The sequence below is a fragment of the Talpa occidentalis genome, unplaced genomic scaffold (assembly GCF_014898055.3).
Source record: "Talpa occidentalis isolate TD23 unplaced genomic scaffold, MPIMG_talOcc4v2.1 talOcc4.5, whole genome shotgun sequence".
In the NCBI taxonomy this organism is placed as follows: Eukaryota; Metazoa; Chordata; class Mammalia; order Eulipotyphla; family Talpidae; genus Talpa; species Talpa occidentalis.
The window spans coordinates 65,976,592-66,000,805 of record NW_023604861.1 but is presented as its reverse complement, the minus strand read 5'-3'; the positions used below and the strand labels follow the sequence as shown (position 1 = coordinate 66,000,805).

Here is a 24,214-nt window from a genome sequence, read left to right as displayed (position 1 = left end):
CCTGGTGGCACAAGGGGCTAAGCACTGCTCTATGAAGCAATCCACAGCCTCTGCAGCACAAGTTCGATCCCTGGTTGGCCAGGGAGAAACCCACATGGCGTAGCAGGCCTCTCCTGTCTCCCCACTGCTCCCCTCAGCAGTGTATTTCAGTCAGTCTGCCTGTTCTGCTCCCCACTTTGTCTCTAGTGAGTCCTCTCACCCCCTGCATCTCTGGCCTGTACCCTAGCTCTGCTATGCATAAATAAATAAATCTTTAAAAAAAAGAAAAGATAGAATGAACCCAATTGTCCACTTGCATACTAAGCTATGCCAAGGATTGCCAGCAACCACCAGAAGCTAAGAGAGAAAGAAAGACCCTGTTGACACCCTGACTTCAGAAGGCAACCCTCTGGCTGGGCCTCCCTGGTGGCGCAGGCAGTTGAGCACCGCACTGTGAAGCTGTCCTCAGCCTCTGCAGTGCAGGTTTGATCCCTGCTGGCCAGCAAGAATCCCACATGGCACGAAGCAGACCTCTCCTGTCTTGCCCACTGCTCCCCTCAGCAGTGTATTTCTTCAGTCTGCCTGTTCTGTTCCCCACTTTGTCTCTGGTGAATCCTCTCACCCTCCCACACATCTAGCCTGTACCCCGGTTCTTGCATAAAAATAAATAAATCTTTAAAAAAAGAAAAAAAAAGGCAACCCATTGGAACCTGTGTAAAGCCACCCAGTTTGCGTATACTTTGTTATGTCAGTTCTAGCAAATTAATACAATGGCCAAGACTGCACATGAATTCATAGCTTCAAAGAGCTTTTCAAATTTCAATTTATGATCTCTTTTAACAGCTTTGACCAGACTGGGTGATTTTATTAAATTGAAAATTTCTTATATGGTAAAGATTTCACCTTTTCATTTATTTCTCCCTTTAGATTAATAAAAAAAAATTTCAAATATCTTAAAAATAATCTTAAAGATTCAACTGAATCACTGTATGTTTTTTTCCCAATCTACTGATGCAAACTTACCTGAGTTTTTCCAAGGAATTTTCTCTTTCAATGCGAAGTTTAGTTAGTGATGTGTTCTCAGCTTTAAATTTTTCTATTTCTGTTTCCAATTCAATAACTTTCTCTCTCAAAACTTGAGAGCGAGCATTGTCACCTATAAGACAGGCCATAAGTACTGAACTTGAAATAAAGGCCTTCAGCAACAAAAAACTAACACCAACAGACAATTATACGGTAAATACCTATGCTATTAAAATACTACAAAAATGAAACTTACAAAACTTCCTGAGGAAAGCAGTCCAAATTTAAGAATCAAATCATTCTACTTCAAAAAGCTATCAATCTGACAATGAAGTAACACTATATATAAAGGAATAGTTCAAGTCAATTTTTTTAAAGTTAATATATAAACAGCTTAAGAATAAGCTACTACTAGCAAGTAATTCACAAGAGATCTAAAGGAATTATCAACTAAAATCAAGAAATATAATCTAAAATCAAATCAAACCCCAAGTACCAATCAAAGAAATACAAATTAAGACATTTTTCCATTTCAAATTTGCTGCGATAAAGTTAATGCTCTGTACTTTTGGAAACTATCCTTTTGGAAAATAAATCTAATTTATACCACAAGGCTGAAACATACATATGTATCTTTTCTCCCAGTTATTCCACTTTTAAAATCTAGTTAAAGAATGAACTTAAAATCATGCAATTATTTTTGCACAAAATATGCATTTCAGTGTTATTTCTAATAGTGAAAAACAAGTATCCAACATTCAGAAAATTACTGGAAAAAATTATGCTACATTCATATAATTTATGTAACCTTTTTTAAAGTATAGAAAGAATTTTAATGATATGCCCAATACATATTACACACGTGGTCAAAAGGATGAGACAAGTTTTAATATATGTCTCTCTATATTAAAAATACCTGGACTATCCCAAAATGATATTAGTTGCCTTTGGGTAGGCTGGTCATTAACATTTTTGCTTCTATACATTTTAATCCTCTAAATTCTTTGCCAAAAAGTACTACTTTTAAAATCAGTATTTTTTAAAATAGTTTAAGCTGTAATTTACATTTTAAAGCACCTATGCTTTGCTAAGTACTCAGTTTAACAAGCTATAACAGGAAAGAGTTTCAAGATAAGTAATATAAGGAGTCCAATCAACTGAATACTACACAGTTATTAAAGGCAGTGAGGAAGATGTGTATGTTATAACAATCTTTCAAGCAAGGTATACAACAGTCCAGAAAAGACATGTTTTCATTTGTGTAGAAAGGAAATGATAAACACACTCAAAAAATATGCCTTCGTGTTCATGGGACCTTTTTAGAATAAACAAACAAATGGGAATTCTGGTGCCTCTAGAAAAAGAGACTAGACGTCCAGGACTGAGGAAGGTAAAAAACTTGTATTTTACTGTATTTCTTTTTGGTCATATTTAGCAAATTAATGTACACTGAAGTATTAATACACAAATATTTACACCACAGTAGTACAAACCATAAATCTGGTACACTCTGGTTAAAAAAGAAATTTAAACACAATCTCACTTTATAGTAAAGTGCTTAATATTAAAACTTTGGAATAAGACATTTTAATTTGAAAAATCTAAAAGTACAATTCATTTAAATCTCTTATTCTAGTGACAATTACATTATTCTGGCCCACAATTCAAATCAAATTTTAACAATCACTTACCAATTTGACTTCTACTGAGCAACTTAGAAAGGTAGGATTTAAGCATTCTGACAACATACTGATAAAAAATATGCTAAATTTATAATATTCTGATATTTTATAATGTTCTGACTTACCAGGGAGTTGCTCTTGACTTATGTTTAACTTGGGTTCATTTCCCAAGTGTGATTCTGATTTTGCTTTAGGTTTCAAAGAAGGGAAGAGTTTCATCATCAGATCTGATGTTGGAGGACTTGTGCTCCTACTGGATTTGCTCAAGTCTTCTCCCTTCTTGACTGGTGCAACCTTCCTTTTTATTGTTTTATCTAGTACGCACATTTCACCCTTCTTAGGGCAGGTTGTCTGGGAAGCCCCATAACTGGCTTCATGCCCAAAATTAACATCATGCTTAAGTGAATTTTCTTCAAGGTCAGTCCAAGTTCTTTCATCATCAAAGTCAATTTTATTCATACTTTGAAATGAAGACTCAGAAATTTTATTTTTCAAGCTTTCTGATATGAGAGACTCATCACTACCATAATCCTTATCACTCAAATCTAAATCATCTCTTTTATCTTCTTCTTGAGTCTCAGTGTCCCTAAAAGGACCCTTACCATCACAGACTTGTGGACTATCTTCTCTGCTGCTGCTGAAAGCTCTTTCCTTATCCTCAGTTGATGGTTTTATGGTAACATCAAGTTGTTCCTCAGAATCAGTGCTACTCTCACTGTTCATATCACCATCATCATTTGCATTCCATCCAGTTTGATTCTCAGAAGTAGCCATTTGTAATGCTTTCCTACTGATTTTAAAAGACTGTTCCCTCAGTCCATCAGGTGAGGATGATGAATCAAGCTGTTTATGTGTGAGCTCACATTCACTCTTATTTTCACATTCAGTGTGGTCTGTATGCTCATTTTGATTACACTGATTAATGGGACCTATTGTCATTGTGTTCTCTTGCTGCACAGCTTTGACAGGGGTAGAAGACAGCCGGTGCCCTTTGCAGATTTGTTGGTCCCTCTCTAAAATCTTCAGTACAAATGAGGAATTACTGGAAAATGAAATTTCATCAGCAGCTTGTTCTAAAAACAAAAATTCATCTAATTCCAAATTTTCTTTTTCTTTTTCTCGTTCCCAGTTCTCTAACTTTTTCTGAAGAGAAATATCAATAGAAGATTCTGACTCTTTCACACCCTCACTTATCTGGCTTGTAGAAGACATGCAGCTGACTAGCCCTACTGAAAGAGGAAGTTTGTCCTTACTGTGTGTTTTATTCCAGACTTTGCAACCAATATCACAAGGTTTTATACACTCAGCTACATTTTCATTATTATTGGATTCAGCTTTTTTCCCTAATTTGCTCTGGTCTCTGAACTGCCCATCACATTTCCTTACCATTGATATGTTTAATCCTGATGGAGAGAGACTTTTCCTAATGTTACTCTTAAGCACTTTTGGCTTCTGATTGAGTAGGACAGAGCCACTCTTAGTTCTAATGTTGTTCTTTTTAATAGGAGGGTTCTCTGTACACAGTTCTTTATTTATAAGAGCAGTTTTACGCTGGAATTGCTGCTTATCTGTTTTAAACACAGGCTGATCCTTTGGAACATTCGGGTTACTTGCTAGTATACCTTCTCTCCCTTTTTGAAACTTAGATTTAGCATTAGTAAATCTAGCTAAACCTTCTCCTCGTTTCAAGAATGGTTGTTTTGGTTTTGCTTTGATTAGCAATGATCCTTCTGCCTCCTAAAATAAAAGAACAATATTTGAATTAATTCTGGTATATCCAAGTAATAACAGTTTTTTTTTTTAAATCCTTCTGTGCAGCTTTATTTATTAATTTTTTTTAAGATTAATTTATTTATACAAGAACTGGGGTACAGTCAGAGGCGCAGGAGGGTGAGAGAATTCACCAGAGACAGAGCGGGGAGCAGAACAGGCAACTGACAGAAGACACTGCTGAGGGGAGCAGCGAGTGAGTAAGGAGAGGTCTGCCGCGCCATGTGGGTTTCTCCCTGGCTGGGAATGGAACCTATACTGCAGAGGCTGCGGACAGCTTCATAGCGCAGCTCTCAACCCGCTGCGCCACTGGGGAGGACAATAACAGTTATTTTTAAGTAAGTTATAAACAGATCTTTATCTAAAGGCTTAGATATTTTAATGAAAATAATGGAAATACCAACCCTTATCTGTTTTTGTTTCAATTCTTGTTCTTCCAACCGAATTTGTTCTTCTAAGAATTCTTCAAAAGTCTGTTTCCTTTCTCTAATAGCAGCTTTAATAGGCCTAGTCAGAAAAATAAATTGAAACTTATTTAACATGCAAGTCATATTACAGTGAGTATTTTAAATAATATGCATGATATAGACAGTCTTGACTACACTAAGAACTAACATTTTCGAAAGCACACACTCCCCTTTGAAATACTAATGAACATTATAATCCTGCTCATTTTCCCAAAATACAGAAAAATAACACTCTGCACATGATTTCTTCAGAAAGTCCATCTATTGGTAGAGATTAACACTGGTTGTAACAGAGTTCATCATATAGTTTTAAAATATATTTCATATATAGTACTTCAAATACATATTTTTTATTTTCAAAGATCCTTAAATGTGTGAATAGAACAATCAAAAAGGCATTCATAAGATACATTAAAATATTTTGAGTATTTAAGAAAATAATAACCAATCAGTATATATTCTGTCATAAAATTTTTAATTCTATAATCAAACTTACACAAGTATCATTTATAATATAAGGGACACCAAAATATGAGACTCAAGAATTTATTTTTCTCTTCTCCAAAACAGGATTTACCTTTACTACCTGAAGGAAGACTGATTTTAGCCAGAGATTTCTCTCATTAGAAAACATTTTGCTTAATTCTTCTAATACAAAGTCAAAGGTATTTTAATTGATATTAAACAGAGATGAACTCTCTGTTGCTGACAGTATGTGATAGCTTGTATCTTACACTTAAAAGCATATTCAAGCATAAACAAGAAAACTATGGATCTTTCATTTAAAGAAAGTACTCGATAATTATGTCTAGCTATTATATTAAATTGTCACATTTCTTATTCCTTTCAACATGATAATACCTTTCTTCAATATTAACCACTTCTGATGAACCATCAATTTTTTTTAAGTTCATATCATTCCCTTCCTGAATCTGTTCCATTGTTGTCTCCCAACAGGGCAAGGTACCTTCTCCTAGGATGAAAATTAGAAACAATTGAGTTCAAAAAACTAGATTAGCCTTAACAACTTGAGAATGTTACAAGCTACTATACAAAAAATATTTAGCTAAAAGTAATATATATCAAAAATTTAGAATTAAGAAGGATTTCTTTAATATGATAAAGTGACAAAATCCAAATTAAAACAATATTCTTCAAAAGGTTTATGTTATGGGGAGAAAAAATGTGAGCTTTTCTAAATTAAGAAAAAGCTAAAAAGCTATAACAACTGAAAATAACCCATGAATTTGAATGGATTCTGGTTTTTAAAGAACACCTTTAAGACATTTTTAGGATACTAGGGGAAATCTTAAAATAAATTCAAATAGTAAAGAATTATTAATATCCTTAGGTAAACAAGAACATTGTGGTTATACATAGTAAGACTTTCCTAATTTTAACTTGATGCATTCTGAAATATTTGAAATGATTTAACATAATGTCTACACATTACTTGCAGACAAATTTTATATATATACACATATATGTATACATTCACATGTGTATATATGTATACAAAAATGTATACATGTAAAAAGACAGTTATATAGGTATACACACCCACAAACTTATATAAATGAAATAAATACGGCAAAACATAAACTGAACCTAAATGTAAGGTAGACTAGTAATCACTACAGTGACACTTCAACTTTTGGGGATGTTTGAAATTTTCAAAATAAAAGATTAAGAAAGTATATTGGTTAAAAGCAGAGAAAAAGACATTTGATCTTTCCATACCAAGACATTAACTAAACTAAGAATAGATATCATGCATGCATGATAATGTCCAATGCTAATTAGTATATATAGACTCCTTTTGTCATATTTTTGTTTTTCAACAACTTGCTTTATACGTGGACACAGCATCAAAAATGAAAATTAGTCAACTAATCTTTGACAAAGGAGCTAAGAATATGCACCGGAGCAAAGAAAGTTTGTTCAATAAATGGTGCTGGGAAAACTGGGTCGCTACATGCAAAAGAATGAAACTTGACTACTACCTCACACCATGCACAAAAACCAACTCAAAATAGATTAAAGAACTAGCTAGATATAAGATCTAAAACCATAAAATATATAGAAGGAAATATAGGCAAAACACTACATGACAAGCACATCAAAGACATCTTTACAGACATATCACCCAAAGCAGTGATAGTGAAGGCAAAGATAAACAGCTGAGACTACATCAAATTAAAGAGCTTCTGCACAGCTAAAGAGACAATAACCAAAACAAAGAGAAACCCCACTGACTGGGAGAACATTTTTGCACACAACACTAATGAAAAAGGACTGATCACAAAAATCTACAAAGAGCTGATGACACTCAACAAAAACAAAGAAAATAGGGGCCTCCCCAGTGGTGCAGCGGTTGAGCGCTGGGTTGCGAAGCTGCCTGCAGCCTCTGCAGCGCCAGTTCGATCCCCGGCTGCTCCCCGGCCACCGGAGGAGGGTCCCACATGGCGCGCAGACCTCTCCTGCCGCCCGCTGCTCCCCTCAGCAGTGTACTTCGGTCCTTCTGCCTGCTCTGCTCCCCGCTCTGACTCTGGTGAATTCTCTCACCCTCCCGCGCTTCTGACTGTACCCAGTGCTTGTATAAATAAATAAATAAATCTTTAAAAAAAAAAAAAAAACAAAGAAAATAATCCAGGCAAAAAATGGGCAGAAGAACTACAAAGAAACTTCTCCAAAAGGGAAATACAAATGACCAACAGGCATATAAAAAATGTTCAATATCACTTGTAATCAGGGAAATGCAAATCAAAACTACCATGAGATACCATCTCACACCAGTGAGAAAGGCACATATTAAAAAAACTAGCAACAACAAATGTTGGCGAGGATGTGGAGAAAAAGGAACTCTCCTGCACTGCTGGTGGGAGTGAAAACTGGTCCAACCACTATGAAGGGTCATGTGGAGATTTCTTGACCTATTAAAGATAGAGCTTCCATATGATCCAGCAATTCCTCTCCTAGGTATTTACCCAAATGACACAGACACATTATTCCAAAGAGCACCTGCATCCCTGTGTTTATAGCAGCACTATTTACAATAGCTAAGCTTTGGAAACAATCCAAATGCCCAAAAATAGACGACTGGATCAAGAAGATGTGGTACATATACACAATGGAATATTACTCAGCAATCAAAAAAGATAAACATGCAATTTGCAGCAACATGGATGGAACAGCTGGAAGGGGTCATGCTCAGCGAAATAAGCCAGAAAGCAAAAGAAAAATACCGGATGGTCTTACTCATAGCAGGAATCTAGAAAACCTAAATCAGGGACCAGGAAAAAGAATATAAGAAAAAATCAAAATCACAAACAATTATGAAGAGACACACTATGGGGTGGTGGGGGGCGAGGGGAAAGGAGGGACTGTGGTCAAAATAAGGGGGTTGCAATTGTATGGGAAATATAAAAATAAAATTAAAATACATATAAAAAAATAAAATGGGTTAAAAAAAAAAAAGAAGAAAAAGAAAAATACCAGATGGTCTCACTCATAGCAGGAATTTAGAAAACCTAGGGCCTCCCTGGTGGTGCAGCAGTTGAGCACTGGGTTGCAAAGCTGCTCGCAGCCTCTGCAGCGCCAGTTCAATCCCTGGCCGCAGGGCCGGTTTGATTCCACAGCCACCGGGCGAGGGTCCCACATGGGGTGCAGACCTCTCCTGCCACCCACTGCTCCCCTCAGCAGTGTATTTCAGTAGATCTGCCTGTTCTGTTCCCTGCTCTGGCTCTGGTGAATTCTCTTACCCTCCCGCACTTCTGATTGTATCCAGTGCTTGTACAAATAAATAAATAAATCTTTAAAAAAAAAATTTAGAAAACCTAAATAAGGGACCAGGAAAAAGACTAATACAAAGCAAAAATCTAAATCAACTATAAACTAGAGACACACTACGGCATGGGGTGGGGGGGGGGAGGATAAGGGTCAAAATAAGGGAGGTTGCAATTGTATGGGGAATGTAACCAAAATGAAAATGTATACATTGTGCAAAAATGAAATATGATGTAAGAATGATATAAAATAAAATATTAAAAAAAATGGAATGGGAGAGACAGAAATAGGATTCTTTTTAAAAAGACAAGAAAATAAGCTAGAAACACACCATGTGTTTAGACCACCAGACACTGAGGCAGGACAATGCTGGTCACTGAGAATACAAACAAAAGTATATTGAAGTAAACCAAGAGTCTAGGTTAGGGGGTACTTCCTTTGTCAGTAATAATTCTCATTACAAACATATTTCTCACATTTCACATTTTCCATTATGCCCACCACCACCACCATAAACACTGTAAGTCATCTCAAACATTCTAAGCTTTTAACTAAAAATGGTATGTACATAATTTGTTGCCTCCCTTTTTGAAGGCACCATGAACCCTGAAAGATCTGAAGTCAAGATGAACAATGGGATTGTTCAGAAAGTCACAAATTCTTTGTCCAGTTCTATGTCCAATCCAGAATCAGTGGCTGTAAATTTTTTTTAAAAAAGTAAAAAGGACTTCTCTTGTCTTAAGACAACTTGGTAACACGGTTAGGTAAGTGCAAAAGAGAGAAGGTAACTCACCTGTAGGATGGTTTTCTTCCTTCAAATCATTTTTTTCCACAAGTGCTTCTTGATATTGTGCATAAAACAAACTGGGAAAAGCATCACTTTTTGAAGTTAAGACAAAATCTGGATGAGTAGTTCTACAGAAGTTGTTTTGTTCATCAGATAAAATGTTGGAAGTGTGCATTTTTTCTTGGATTTGATTCTGGTATATATATGATGGTAAGTAGGTCATGGTTTTCTCTTCTGTGGCTGAATTTCCTGGTGATCTATTTGTCTGGCTCTGAGCATCAGTCAGTGGAGTTACACCTTGCAATGAAGAAAATCAACAAAGTTGTTGATTGCCCTATAACATTTTCTCTCTTGCCTCATAATAACCCCAACCAAAGAGTCTTCTCCTAAGTGATAAAAGTATTCTTTTCCTCCTTATTAGGAAGTTAGTAAGAAGGAACAAAAATCAAGAAATGTTAATACTCCAAAGTGAAACCTTCACAGTTTTAATTGAGTATATTTAGTCATGTGCAGACAGTATATACACCATCTTACTCTAGAAGGCACCACTATGCTCCATCTGAACACTGCTGCAGTTGTCAATTTCCAAACCCATGACAAATAGTTAGACAATACCATTGCAGACAGGTACAAATGATCTAAACTGTTCCTTAATGATCAATAACTGCTCTGTGTCATGGCATGTGAAGGGACTTTCTCTTTATATTATCATTAACATCTCGTTATCCTCATGTGGTAGAATTATGGATAACTTTTCTATATTCTATTTTGCTGTACTTTCTAAATACCCTGTATTACTTTTTGCCTATTTTGTTTCTTAAGTCTCTGCTTTTGAAATAACCCAATAAACAGAGAGTAAATTCCCCTCCTATATATCTCCAAATTGCAATTCTTGGAGGACTGATGACAATACTACTCATTCTGCCTGCTGCAGCAGCTTCTTGAAATTCTACTACCATCCTTTGTTCTCCCAGCTTTTGTCCACTAAGAAGTCACAATGGTAAATATTTAATTTAAACACTTTCAGAGTCATTTAAAGAGCCATGATACCTCTCTCTTACACCCATCTACCTTACACTCAACCCAAAAATAAAACTGGAAATCAGGTAGGTCCTTATTGAATAACAGGTTTGCCTTCCTTTTCTTCATAGCAATACTCTCCCCATCCAAATATTTTTCACTCATGGTCATCCACTTTAGCCTGACGATGTCTTTGATCAAACTGCAATATCCAAAATAGCAGGTCTCAATGTTGATCCGTAAGCCACCTGGAAGTTTCCAAGATTCTTTCAAGAGCTTTCACCAGGTCAAAACTATTTTCAGGGGCCTCCCCGGTGGCGCAGCGGTTGAGCGCTGGGTTGCGAAGCTGCCCGCGGCCTCTGCGGCGCCGGTTCGATCCCCGGCTGCTCCCCGGCCACCGGAGGAGGGTCCCACATGGCGCGCAGACCTCTCCTGCCGCCCGCTGCTCCCCTCAGCGGTGTGCTTCGGTCCTTTGCCTGCTCTGCTCCCCGCTCTGGCTCTGGTGAATTCTCTCACCCTCCCGTGCTTCTGACTGTACCCAGTGCGTGTATAAACAAAAACAAACAAACAAACAAATAAATAAAAGCATGCCTCTATTAAAAAAAAAAAAAAAAAAACTATTTTCATATAATATTAAGACATTCCACTTTCATTGTGCTGACATTGCACTGATGGTGCAAAAGTAAAATGGAATCTCCTGATGCCACCATCCAAAGCAGAACAGGACAGCAGCACCCAATGGTGCAAGCAGTCACTGCATTCACCATCACTACTATGCACTTGCTATTTAAAAAAAAAAATAAAAAGTTTTACTTAAGAATGTGCTAAAGTAGCAAAAATTATTAATTTTATTAAATCCTTGATTTTTTTGAATATTCTATGGGTCAAAATGTGAAGCACACCAAGTTCTCCAATAATATAATTTCATTATAACATCAATGAGAAAGAGTCCTGGTCAAGACTAAACATGTCATTACTGGCATTTCTGGAGGACCTGCTTTTGTTATAGATTGCTATGTTTAATATTGCTTTTCCAAGACCTATCAATGAAATCAGAACTGACTGTATGCATAAATCACTCCTGCTACAAACCAAGACACAGGCATATAACTGTTTAAGTTGTAAGCTCAACTAGTCATTTTCTTAAAGAACAACATTTTCAGTTGAAAGAATGAATGACACACTATGATGATTTAAACCTTAGTACCTGGGGCCTCCCTGGTGGTGAAAGGGGTTAAGGCGCTGGAATGGATCATGCTCAGCAAAATAAAACAAAAAGAAAAAGAAAAATACCGGATGGTCTCACTCATAGCGGGAATCTAGAAAACTTAAATAAGGGACCAGGAAAAAGAATAACCATAAGAAAGTAAAAATCAAAATCAACAAACAATTATGAATCAGAGACACTCAATGGGGGGTGAGGGGTGGGGAGGGGAGGGATTGGGGTCAAAATAAGGGGGTCACAATTGTATGGGGAATATAAAAATAAAAAAAAATTTATATAAAAAAATAAAATAAAAAATGCCAAAAAAAAAAAAAAAAAAAAAAGATGCAACCTATGAAGCTATCAGCAGCCACTGCAGCACAAGTTACGATGCCTGACCAGGGAGCTACCACAAGGTATAGCAGACCTCTCCTGTCTTGCCCACTGCTCCCCTCAGCAGTGTATTTCAGTCAATCCACCTGTTCTGTTCCCCACTCTGTCTCTGGTGAATCCTCTCACCCCCCACACCTCTGGCCTGTACCCAGTCCCTGCCTGCATAAACAACATCTTTAAAAAAAAAAATAAACAAACCTTGGTATCTGGCAGATACTTACTCAAAAATGAAACAAGTAAGCTAGTAACGCTAAGAAAAACAACAGGTAATACTGTTTCCAATTATAAAAATCAGAATTTTGGAAAACATTTCCACCACCATGAGCTTTATTTACAGTTTTATGAGATCTGTAGTGGTATTACAGATAGAATGTTTTGATAGGATACAATATTTGAATATTTTAAAGAATAACATAACTCACCAAATAACCAATGTACAACTTTATAAAATCATAGATGAAGGAAGACCCACTCAAAATGCCAAGATATTTCAATATATCTTAATGTAATAGTATAAAAAAAGTTCATTAATGTTTCAGATTCCATACTATGAATAACTGCTGAGATGTGACTACTTGTTGAGTTTGTGTGCAGTATTAAAGAAATAACTACAGTTATTTGAAGACTATTAAAATACTCTTCTGTTTTTTCTAGTTATTATAACTATGTGAGAGTGGATATTTTTCACATACTACAACCAAAACATAACTCAAGAAATTAATGCAAAAATCAATATAAGAATCAACTGGATTCTTTAAAGACAAAAATTAAAGAGATCTTTAAAAGAAACAATACCATTCTTCTCACTAATTTTTTTTTGTTTTTTCATTTAAAAATGTTGAAATATACTTGGTTATTATTTAAATGAATTAGTTTTAAACTTACTCCATTTTAATTTATAACACAGTAAATATTAATAGCTATAGTATACATAATGAATACTATAGGGGTCCTTGATAATTTAAGAGTGTTGATTATAACAATATTTATATTATTATTTACTAAATCATTAGCATCCTGAGACCAAAAAGTATGAATACCACTGCCCTAAAGCAACTATTTCATAATTGAGCGGGCTTAGTTTTTATAGTAATGACTTTGAAATCTGTTTTGCTGTTACTCTACTATAGTGCTATTTCTACCTTAATATGGATCACAGACTGTTATGTATCACAGACCATTACCTAAGAGAGACTGTTATCTAACATTCTTTTTATATATTCATAAGGGAACCTGGAAGTAGCCTACGATTTCAAGATACAATGTGTTCTCTATATTTACCAAGATAAATACTCCAATTCCCTAAACCATTCTTCATTTGTACATTTCTCACTACCCATTCCCCAAATCCCACCTAGTCATAATTTGCATACTCATTTGCTAATGCTTTTCTTCTTTGTATTCTTGATGACTGGTACAATCTCTGAACAGAACAAGGACTTTTTTCAATTAGTGAAGTATGTTTCTTAAGAGGTAGCACCAAGAGAGCAAGCACATGGCCCAAGGTGATTTTCAAACTGTAGGATACAATCCAGTAGTAATTTTACCAGCAGATCCAACAGATTATGACCAATATATTTTTATAATAACATAGAACAAAGAGAACAGAAAATATCCACAAGGACTGATGTCACTGAAATTATAAGTCATGCATGATTTTAAATGTTTTTGCTGCGATGCACTATGGTCACTATGGTCAAACAAACTTTCAAAACCACTACTCCAGACCTCATTTCAACCATTTATGCCCAAATCATGGTTTCTATTAATCAGCTGAGCATTCAATAAAAGAATTTTGTCACCTACCACCATAGACGGTATTTTTTGATATGGTTCTTTAGTTTAGCAGAGTAACTGCTACACATTTTTACCTTTATGAACCTGAGCACTTTCTCATTCTTCAGGCCGGGGTTGTAAACGAGAATTCCTTGGTCAAATTTGGCCTTTTACGTTCTGCTAAATCTTTTTTAAATTAATCAGGGTACACCTCCTCCAGAACAGTACATCTCCCACTTGTCCCAATTATAGTCCTCTTCCACCATTTCACAATTATCTGTCTAGACAGAACATGCAATATAATAATGATAGATAACCTGTCACATGACTAAAGGTAAGAAACATATGTAACTCTCTCTGTGTACTAACTGAAGGCCTACTTAAGCAAAAAGTACCTGGTAATGAGTGTTGCCCTGATACCATTGTAAGCAGCTTCTCCTGTTCTTCCATGAGTCTTTGCAGTTGCTCTAACTGTTGCCTCTTCAATTGTTCCTGCTTCTTCTGCTGTACTTCTTTCAGCTTTTAAACAAAATGAACTCTATTAAACCAACTTAACATGTCTTTATGGTAATTGCTCCTTACATTTATCTTTTTTTTTTTTTTTAAAGATTTATTTATTTATTTATACAAGCATTGGGTCCAGTCAGAAGCGCGGGAGGGTGAGAGAATTCACCAGAGCCAGAGCGGGGAGCAGAGCAGGCAGAAGGACCGAAGTACACTGCTGAGGGGAGCAGCGGGCGGCAGGAGAGGTCTGCGTGCCATGTGGGACCCTCCTCTGGAGGCCGGGGAACAGCTGGGGATCGAACCGGCGCTGCAGAGGCTGCGGGCAGCCCCGCAACCCAGCGCTCAACCATTGCGCCACCTGGGAGGCCCCTTACATTTATCTTAATCGCTCCTATCTTTCTTCTTAGAGCTTTTCTAATAGAGTTTCAAAGAGGGATGTCTAAAGTAACTAAATCTGTCATCAAAACTTTGAAATCTCAATTTTTATGAAGGAAATTCTATCTATCTCACCTAAGCAACAGAGTCATAGGATCACTAATTCTTAAAACAGGATAGATATCAGTATCAGCACATTTATGATCAATTTTCCACTCCTAAAATTTAATCAACCATTTCTGATTTGGGTTTTGCCAAATGAGGAAGGAATTTTAAAAGATATTATCTTCAGTATCATTTTATGTTCTACTTATTACCCAAGTTTTTATTTTTCACATTAGACAAAAGGCAAAATTTAGTAAATTGAGGATAGGAAAAGAAACAAGAGGGCCTAGAATCATAAACACAAATACATATTATGCTAAATCCTGTCTTACCTGTTCAAGCTTTATAAAAAGTGGGTCCTTATATGTCACTTCTTTGAATTCACTCTCAAGATTTGAGTTAAAGTCATTTTTGTTATCTTCCCAGTGTCTGGGAGCATCCTGACATGTCACTACTTGTGACCCCTTTCTAGTCAAAGGAAAGACTGTATGTGTTTCAGATTTATGTGACTGTAGTTTGTAAGGGCTATTAGACTCCAACTTGTGTTCTTCATGAATTGAATCTTCTTTATTTACAAAGCTGAAGTTATTTGAAAAATGTGTGGCTCTATTAGAAAAGCTTGTAGAAATGTTCACAGCTGCTTGCTTCTCTTCATCTGCTTCCAAAATAGGAAATCCACGATTTAAAATGACCCCAGCTCGAGAAGGATTGGTCATCCACTGGGTTAAGTTCTGCCCACAGTTTAACTCTGAAGAGGTTGGCATCAGAAACATTTTAGTCCAATGACACTATTATATTTAAATAATAAAAAAGCTAGAAGAGCTATTAATTTCCAACACCTACAGAAAAGAGCCAATAAAAAATATTAGTTAGTTATTCTACCCAAATCTCAACCCAACACAAAAATCTACTGATTCCACATACAAAAGACTCTAGCAAAATAATAAGGAATTAAGTTATATGCATTAATATTAAAAATATCCAAATTTAGTGAATTAAAAAACTTAAGTTCTCTTCTGACCTAATCATTAATTAGTGATAAGTGCTAGCACAATCAACCTAAAACTACAGGAGCTAAAGCACCTTCTAAGTTATTCAATTACCAAAGGGGAAAAGGTCAATATCGACATTACCCACATTCAGTACTTTCATGCTTCTGGCCCTAACACAATATTGGTTTTTTGCCCAACTGGGGAACTCAAGTTCAACCATGTTCCAGAACAAAGCACTCCATGGCTTTATCTGGCACTGTTTCCCATCTCCCATCTAACCCCTCACCAGGCATTTCATCATCTGTAATCCTAGAGATCTCTGACATCACTATTTTAGCATTCACATTTTTAGTGGTATTTTTCTCTCATGGTCATAATCACCAAACTCTGAGCTCCTTAAATATATGTGTAGGTTTACCATTGACTAACACCATCCATGCCTGACAGATAGAAGGAACTTGATAAATGCTTGTTGAAATTAAATCAGAACTAAGGTTACGTTACTGAAAATAAATTCAGTATTATAAAGTATTATCTACTGAACACTCACTGTCAATGTTCAACAATAAAACTTACATTATTCATACCATCGGATACTACACTTATGAATCATACTCCAAAATAACCAAATTCCTAGTATTTCTCTGTCACTGTGCAATAGATAAACTTTCATGGGACATAAACAGAGAAGATAATAATAAGCTCTTCCTCCATTTTATGTCTATTTTATCAACTACCATCTATTGTTATTACTCTGCCAGAAACTATTTTAGGCCTTGGTTACATAGCAGTTAGTCAGTTAAGAGTCTAGTGGAGAAAAATACACACACACACACACACACATACACACACACACACACACACACACACGAGTAAATTATACATTAAGAAAACTAATAAGTGCTCCTAAGAAGAAAATTAAAAGTCACACGAGGGAAGGAGATTGCAAATTTAGGTAAAGTGGACAGAGAGGCCTCATTTAGAGAATAAAATTAAGGACCTGGTAGGGAAATATGAGTCAGTGGTACAGTTATAACGTACAGAGTAAAACCAGTCGCCCAGACTTCATAACCTTCGTAACCTTCCCTACAAATGCCCGCTGCTCTAGGAACTCACCAGTCTTCACAGTCTATCACTACTATCTACCTTGAATTCTCAGAAGTTAAACTCTTTATGTGTTTAAACCAATATACATCAGTCGCCATGAGAAAGCCTGATCTCCCAAATCACTCATTATGTCTTAATGTCTATTCTCCATGCAAGTGCCTTACTATGTCTTCATCTTCCAGTGCCAAAACACTATTGTTCATCACCAGCAAATACCCCTATTAACTGTAACTTTTACTCTGAGGATTCCCTCACCTTCCTGAGAACAATTCTTTCTATGGAATGCATACCTTTGTACCACCCGGCCTTGAATATGTGCTTTCCTAATTGTTCTCCTTTTGCTTCTATTCACCCTTCCTCCACCATAAAAAGCTTTCTAACCCTCTATAACACTATAATCAACTTCTTTTCCTTTAATGCCTACCAAACTTCTAGAGGTCTCTGAGATCTTCCCCCTTAATTCCTTAATACTATCTGGCTAAACAACTGGAAGAACAGAGTTGTTCAGCCCATGAGGAAGGCTGGGAATAAAATAGGTCTGTATTGTGAGAGATCAGGAAATGAATTTAATACATTTAAATGCCTATCAGACATCCCAGTAGAGACGCTGTAGAGGCAACTGGACTCACAAGAATGGAATTCTTGGCCAAGACTGTGAAGCACGATTGCAGGTATCCTCATCATACAGATTTACCATCTTAACACTGGATGAGATCACTAAGGGATTAAGGGAAGACACAGAGATGTATAGTGTCCTTGAAGATTGATGAAGAGTTTCAAGAAAGAAAGGGCTGTGCTAAATGGTGTTAACAGATGAAGGATGAGGTCCTTCCTTCCTAAGCAGTGACCCTGAAATTTAGCAAAATTGTGATGACAAGGGCCTCCCCGGTGGCACAGCGGTTGAGTGCTGGGCTGCAAAACTGCCTGCAGCCCCTGCAGCGCTGGTTCATTCCCGGCTGCCGGGGAGGGTCCCACAAGGCACGCAGACCTCTCCTGCCGTGCCCACTGCTCCCCTCAGCAGTGTATTTTGTCAGTCTGTCTGTTCTGCTCCCCGCTCTGGCTCTGGTGAATTCTCTCACCTTCCTGCGCTTCTGACTGTACCCAGTGCTTATATAAATAAAATAAATAAATCTTTAAAATAAAAATTGTGATGACTAATTAGAGCAGTTTGTGTTAGAAGGTGGGGAAGCATAAAAGGGTATATATGACAGAATAAAAAATTGGAGACAGTGAGTAAAGCTTTCCAGTTTTATTATAAAGGGAAAGAAATAGACTGGTAGCTACACAGAGAAGCAAGGTGAAGAGCGTTCTTCGTTTTCTTTTTTAAACACAGAAAGTAAAAGTTTGTAGGCTGGCAAGAAGAGAGAGGAGAATTGGAATAGCCATGTCTCCAAGGAGAGGAAAGATGAGAGAATCTAGTACTAAAGCAAAACAACATTAGTCACTATTTTTTAGACACAATTTTAAACTCTATCAACATAATATGGCAAAATATATAACTAAAGGAAAATGAAAAATGGCAATTTGGAGACAAACACACGTATTTAGAGTCATATTTAGAATCTAAAAAACAAACATACAAAGATGTTAATAGAAAAAGAAATACAAATACCCAAACACTAAAATGTGCTCATCCTCACCTCAATTGAATAAACAAAAAAAGAAACAGCATATCATTTTTCACATACTGGATTGGCAAAGACTAAAAATATCATTCAATGTGAAAAATAACTCTTTCATAAAGTAAATGTAAACTGGAACAACTGGAAATGTAAACTGGAACAATCTTTTGTAAGACAATTTGACAATATTTATCTACACTATAAATGTACAAAAACCTTGACTCAGCAATTCCACATCTAAGCATTCTGTGCTATACTGACACAGGTTCACAACATTTGTAACGAACTGAAATTAAACTTTAATGTCTATTAGAAGGGTACCAACTAATTATGTTATTCATAGCATGCAATTGTTGAAAAGAACAAGCTCATTAAATGTTGATATGAAAGTAATCAAGATAAACTGACAAAAGCAAAGCACAGAACAGCACATAGAGAACAGAGAAAAAAACAAAAATTACAATTACATATACCTGTCCTATCCAATACAGTAGCCACTAGACATACACGGTTTGAAATATGACTAATGTGACTGAAGAACCGAAAAACTGATGGTGTCATTTTATTAGGTCAAAATGTGCATTTAATGGATTTTTAAAACAAGAGACTGTTTCTATTGTTGCTTCATTCCTCTGAATGACACACACTGAAAATATTTGTTTCTTTGCTGAATGGATGGGCAAATGCTCTGAATCACAGTTTACAGCACTGCTGAAAGAAACAGAAGACAGTGAACTTGGTATCATTCTTTTCAATGCTTCCTGGGTGAGTTGTGGGAGTTTTACAAAGTTACTGTCCTGTGAACTCCAACTAAAGATTTTCTAGTCACAAAAGGAATGATTATAAATTATTTAATAACCAAAGACAAAAAATGGCAGGATGATTTGTTTTCTCCTTGATATCACACTTTAAGTATCACACCTATTTAGGTATTTTTTTAAAACATTGCTACAGGCAATAATATAGATAAGGAATGATAAGGTAAAGCCTGACAAATGCATAATATATTTAACATGAAGTTCATGAATAGGCAAAATAAATCTGTAGTTAGTCAGAATCATGGTAACAAGGAGTTGGGGTGATAATATTGTCTGGAAAGGGGTGTGATAGGGAATGTTCTTTACCTTTGTCTGTAGTAATTACACTGGTTTAAACATATGAGCTGTATGCCTAAGATTAGAGGACTTTTTCTGTTATTCCTGTTGTCTCTTCTAAGCAAACTCTCATTATCGTTCAGGCTTATCTGAAAAGCTTCCATAAAAATCAATCAGGTGAAATCTATATGATCTTGTGAGATGCAAATTTAGAAAGAAGACAAGGGAAGGTCATTTCATAACATCGGAAACTACCAAAGTTCCCTAATACATTAAAAGGTACAAGTACCACCATTATGATGCAGCATTCACACACCCACCATACTTCCCCAACTTAAAAAAAAAAATCCACATTCCTTCATTTCAATTTAATGACTATGAACCTAAAAGTATATTCACTGTCAGGATAAAGTGTAAAAACACTCTTTTACCTTAATCTGCTAGTTATTACTAATAGTAAGGCCCTGGTAAAATGAGCACCTAGAGCAAAATGCCTTGAAAGTATTATGTGCACTGAGATTTTCCAGATAGCAAAACCTGCTTGAAACAAACTGGCAGCCTGAAAGCTCCCAAGAGCACACATGTGCTAGGAAAACATTCTTCACAGCAGTTTGGAAAAAAAAAAAAATGTTTTTTTAAAGGTTAATTGTTTGAATCGTGAAGAAGAAAAGTAGATGCAAAGAGTTCATTCAAAATCATCCTCAACCCATGGAAAATACCCAGTTGGCCTACGAGATTTATAGGCCCCCCAAAATAACTTCCTGAAAGGCACAAAAAGCCTCAAAAAACAAGCAATGGACAAGGGTGAGGGAGACCGGCGCTCACGGAGGCCAGGAAGCAACAGCACTGTACGTTCTTCTCCAATACACTGCATCCTCCACTTTTCTCCCTGAGCTGTACATTTCCTCATTTCTCCTTCCCTTGTAAATAAACCTTTTATTAACCTTTCGCGTGTGCCTGCAGTAGGGTATTGATAAGTCCTTTTAAACGCGCGGGTGAGGACCCACAGTCAGGCACCCCGTTTTGTATCGGGGCTGCCCTGTAACACTTGCGCTACTAGCAGCTCCTGGTACCGTCAAAACCACAGGGCAGGAAGACCCCTGAACGGCAGGCGGGCTCCCCCAAGACAGTTAACCTGGGCCAGGCAGTGCTTCGACCGCGGCCGGAACACTCCAAGTGCCGCGTCCCTTTGAGGTACCGAGCGGGTCCCTCCCGCGCACCGCAGCCCTGGTTAGGTGCAAGGCGGACGGCACACCAACAGTTCTGCTCCCTTCGCCCGCTAATTACCGCTCCGTGGGCGCCGAACCTCTCAGTCCACTCCATCCAGAGACCCAGTCACCCCAGCACTTATGAAAGAGCCGCCACAAACAAGCCTCGGGCCCGAGCCCGCCCCCCAGCCCGACTCCGCCCCCGGCCCGAAGGCGCCTGGGAAGTGTAGTTTCTTGCAGCCCTGTATCCTTGCGAGCGGCCACCGCGGGGGGTCCAGGCAAACTACAACTCCCAGCAACATCAGAGAGACAGGCGTTACCTACGGGTTTAGGGCCGGCGCCTGACGCCAGGGGCGGCGGGCAAGGACCTGGGGGAGGCGGGCGGCTGGGCGGGAGGGAAAACGGTTTCTAAGCGTGAACTTCCGAGTGAAACTGAACTCCCGCCCAGCCCCGCCCCCTGCAGGCCCCTGCCCCTTGGAGGAGCGCGGACAGCGCACAACCAGGCAGTCTGTCTGCGTGGAGGAAACACCTCCAAAATGGGGCACCCGAACTTTTAAGCTCACAACCTAAAGGCTGCCACATTTTAGAAGTGATTTTGGGGAGAACAGGGTGTGGGGTCTACTTTGGAGTTACTTTTTTTTGCCCCTGTTTTCCACTTTGGATGTGACTGACGTTTTTTGTTTTGGTAACTATCTCTTTTGCTGTACAGAAGCTCTTTAATTTGATGTAGTCCCATCTGTTTATTTTTTCCTTCACTATCACTGCTTTGGGTGATGACTCTTTAAAGATGTTACTGAGGTGTATGTCATGTAGTGTTTTACCTATATTTCCTTCTATATATTTTATGTTTTCAGGTCTTATGCTAGTTCTTTAGTCCATTTGAGTTGGTTTTTGTGCATGGTGTGAGGTGGTAGTCAAGTTTCATTTTTTTGCATGTAGCAACCCAGTTTTCCCAGCACCATTTATTGACAAAACTTTCTTTGCTCCATTGCATATTCTTTGCTCCTTTGTCAAAGATTAGTTGACCGTAAATTTGTGGGTTTATTTCTGGATTTTCTATTTGGTTCCATTGGTTTGTGTGTCTGTTCTTGTTCAATACCATGCAGTTTTGATTATTGTGGCTTTGTAGTATAGTTTTGAAGTCTGGGAGTGTGATACTTCCATTACCTTCTTTTTTTTTTTTCAGGAGATCTTTGGCTATTCGGGGTTTCTGGTGGCTCCATATGAATTTCATCAATATTTTTTCTATTTCTTTGAAGTCTTTTCTATCTTCTTAACCTCTTTCATCTTTAACATCACTGATTTGTTCTTGCATTTGATTTATTCTATTCCCATGGCTTACTCCTGAATATTTTGCTTCCTCCTACAATTCTGTTATTTTTTTTCTTTTGCTTCAATTTCAGTATTGTTTGTTGATTGTGTTTCTTATAGTATTTATTTCTTTTTTGAGTTTACTTTGTATTGTTTCCATTCTTCAGTTTTCTTAATCATGGTCATCTTGAATACTATATCTGATAGGTAAAGAAGCTCTTCCATATCTCTGCGGCTTGGTTCTGGGGTTTTGTTTTCTCTTGGTGGTGTATTGTTCCCTGGAAAGCTTGCTTGATGATTTGTATTTTCTTTCTCCCTGTTGTTGCCTTTGGGTTTGCTCTCCTGTAGTTGGAGTTTTTGTTACGTGTAAGTCTTTCTCTTTTACTGTTTTTGGCATTTATTTACCTAATGGTTGGCACAATTACTGGGGCCTTGTAGGGTATGGGTGGTGCTAGAGCCTTCACAGAAGCACTTCCAGGCTTTGTTCTGGTGGTTAGGTGGGACATGGTCTTCATCCCAATCCTGGAATCCTCATCTATAAGCACAACAATGTGGCACTCTTGCTCCCCTTTCTTGGCACAGTCCACCTCGATGGGCAGGATCAGCTCTCTGAGTTAGTGGCCAAACTGCTGTGAGCTCCATCATTAAACCATTTTTTTAAAAGATTTATTTATTTATTTATACAGACACTGGGTACAGTCAGAAGCAAGGGAGGGTGAGAGAATTCACCAGAGCCAGAGTGGGGAACAGAACAGGCAGACTGACGAAATACACTGCTGAGGGGAGCAGCAGGCGTGGCAGGAGAGGTCTGTCGCGCCATGTGGGACCCTCGCGGACGGCTGGGATTCACCTGGGCTGAGAGACTGGCTTTTAAGGGTGGAGTCACAGGGATGCCAAGAAAGAGAGAGAAGCAGAAGGAGTAGAGAAGCTGAGAGAGAAGTAGAGCCATGAGAGGAGCAGAGAGAACGCGAGAGAAGGCCAGAGAGCCCAAAGTGAAGATTTGCTGGGGGCTGGGAGGCCTGCCAGCCTCCTGGCTCCTCAGAAGGGTCGCACTGTTATTGTGAAGGGCCACAGAGGCACCCTGCAGAGGGACTTCAATCACATCAATGTCAACTCAGTCTGCTTGGGAAGAAAAAGAGTCTCCAGGTTGACAAATGGTGGGGAAATAAAAAGGAACTGGCTACTGTTTGCACTATCTGTAGTCATGTACAGAACGTGATCAAGGGTATTACACTGGGCTTCCATTATAAGATGAGGTCTGTGTATGCTCACTTCCCTATCAACGTTGTTATTCAGGAGAATGGGTCTCTCGTTGAAAACCAAAGTTTCTTGGGCAAAAAATACATTCGCAGGGTTCAGATGAGACAAGGTGTTGCTTGTTCAGTATCTGAAGCCCAGAAAGATGAGTTGATTCTTGAAGGAAACGACATTAAACTTGTATCAAATTCAGCTGCTTTGATTCAGCAAGCCATGACAGTTAAAAACAAGGATATCAGGAAATTTTTGGATGGTATCTATGTTTCTGAAAAAGGAACAGTTCAGCAAGTTGATGAATAAGATTTAAGTTGTCCGGCCACAGACCAGCAAGATAATGGATGATTTCTTAGACCTATTTGTGATACATCTTTAAGATGCAATAATAAAAGTCATCATTGATTTGGGACTTTTTTTTTCCTTAAGCTGATTATCCTTTCAAACTTTTAAGCAAATAAACAGTTCAAGTCAGTTCTAGTGTGCTAAGAAAAGTAACAAGGAAGTTTTACCGAAGGACTTTACAGAGAAAAGGCTTGAATCTGATTTCCAAAGGAATATCAAGGGTGTTACAGGCAAGAGGAATATAATAACAGTGTCAGATGACTTGAAATTGTTCATTGGATATAGAATTTTGGGAAGCTCTATAATTTTGTAGTGACCTAAAATTGAATGTTGTGAGGCAAGTATGCGTTATTCACTTGTCTATACCAGTAACTTGTTGTGAAAAGGCAACTGAGAAATAGAACAAAGAGTTT

General features: G+C 37.5%; 1 protein-coding gene and 1 pseudogene across 3 annotated transcripts in view; one reads left to right on the top strand and one right to left on the bottom strand.

Annotated features, from left to right (window-relative positions):
- The window catches only part of CENPJ (centromere protein J), an 87,079-nt gene extending 65,844 nt beyond the window's left edge, over window positions 1-21,235 (bottom strand). The window contains exons 1-9 of one of the 3 annotated variants that reach the window (XM_054701337.1): window positions 20,974-21,058; window positions 19,717-19,879; window positions 15,204-15,710; window positions 14,283-14,406; window positions 9,501-9,791; window positions 5,783-5,894; window positions 4,859-4,961; window positions 2,810-4,421; window positions 1,003-1,135 (exon numbers count right to left, since the gene is read on the bottom strand). In XM_054701337.1, the coding sequence (XP_054557312.1) occupies window positions 1,003-1,135; window positions 2,810-4,421; window positions 4,859-4,961; window positions 5,783-5,894; window positions 9,501-9,791; window positions 14,283-14,406; window positions 15,204-15,644 (2,816 nt within the window). In that variant the 5' untranslated portion in view covers window positions 15,645-15,710; window positions 19,717-19,879; window positions 20,974-21,058. Of the gene's footprint in view, window positions 1-1,002; window positions 1,136-2,809; window positions 4,422-4,858; window positions 4,962-5,782; window positions 5,895-9,500; window positions 9,792-14,282; window positions 14,407-15,203; window positions 15,711-19,716; window positions 19,880-20,973; window positions 21,059-21,214 lie in introns of those variants that run through there. The other 2 variants (XM_054701338.1, XM_037527381.2) reach the window with 2 other exon arrangements.
- Window positions 20,481-23,762, top strand: LOC119258548 (60S ribosomal protein L9-like; annotated as a pseudogene).
- Window positions 23,763-24,214: the final 452 nt, after the last annotated feature.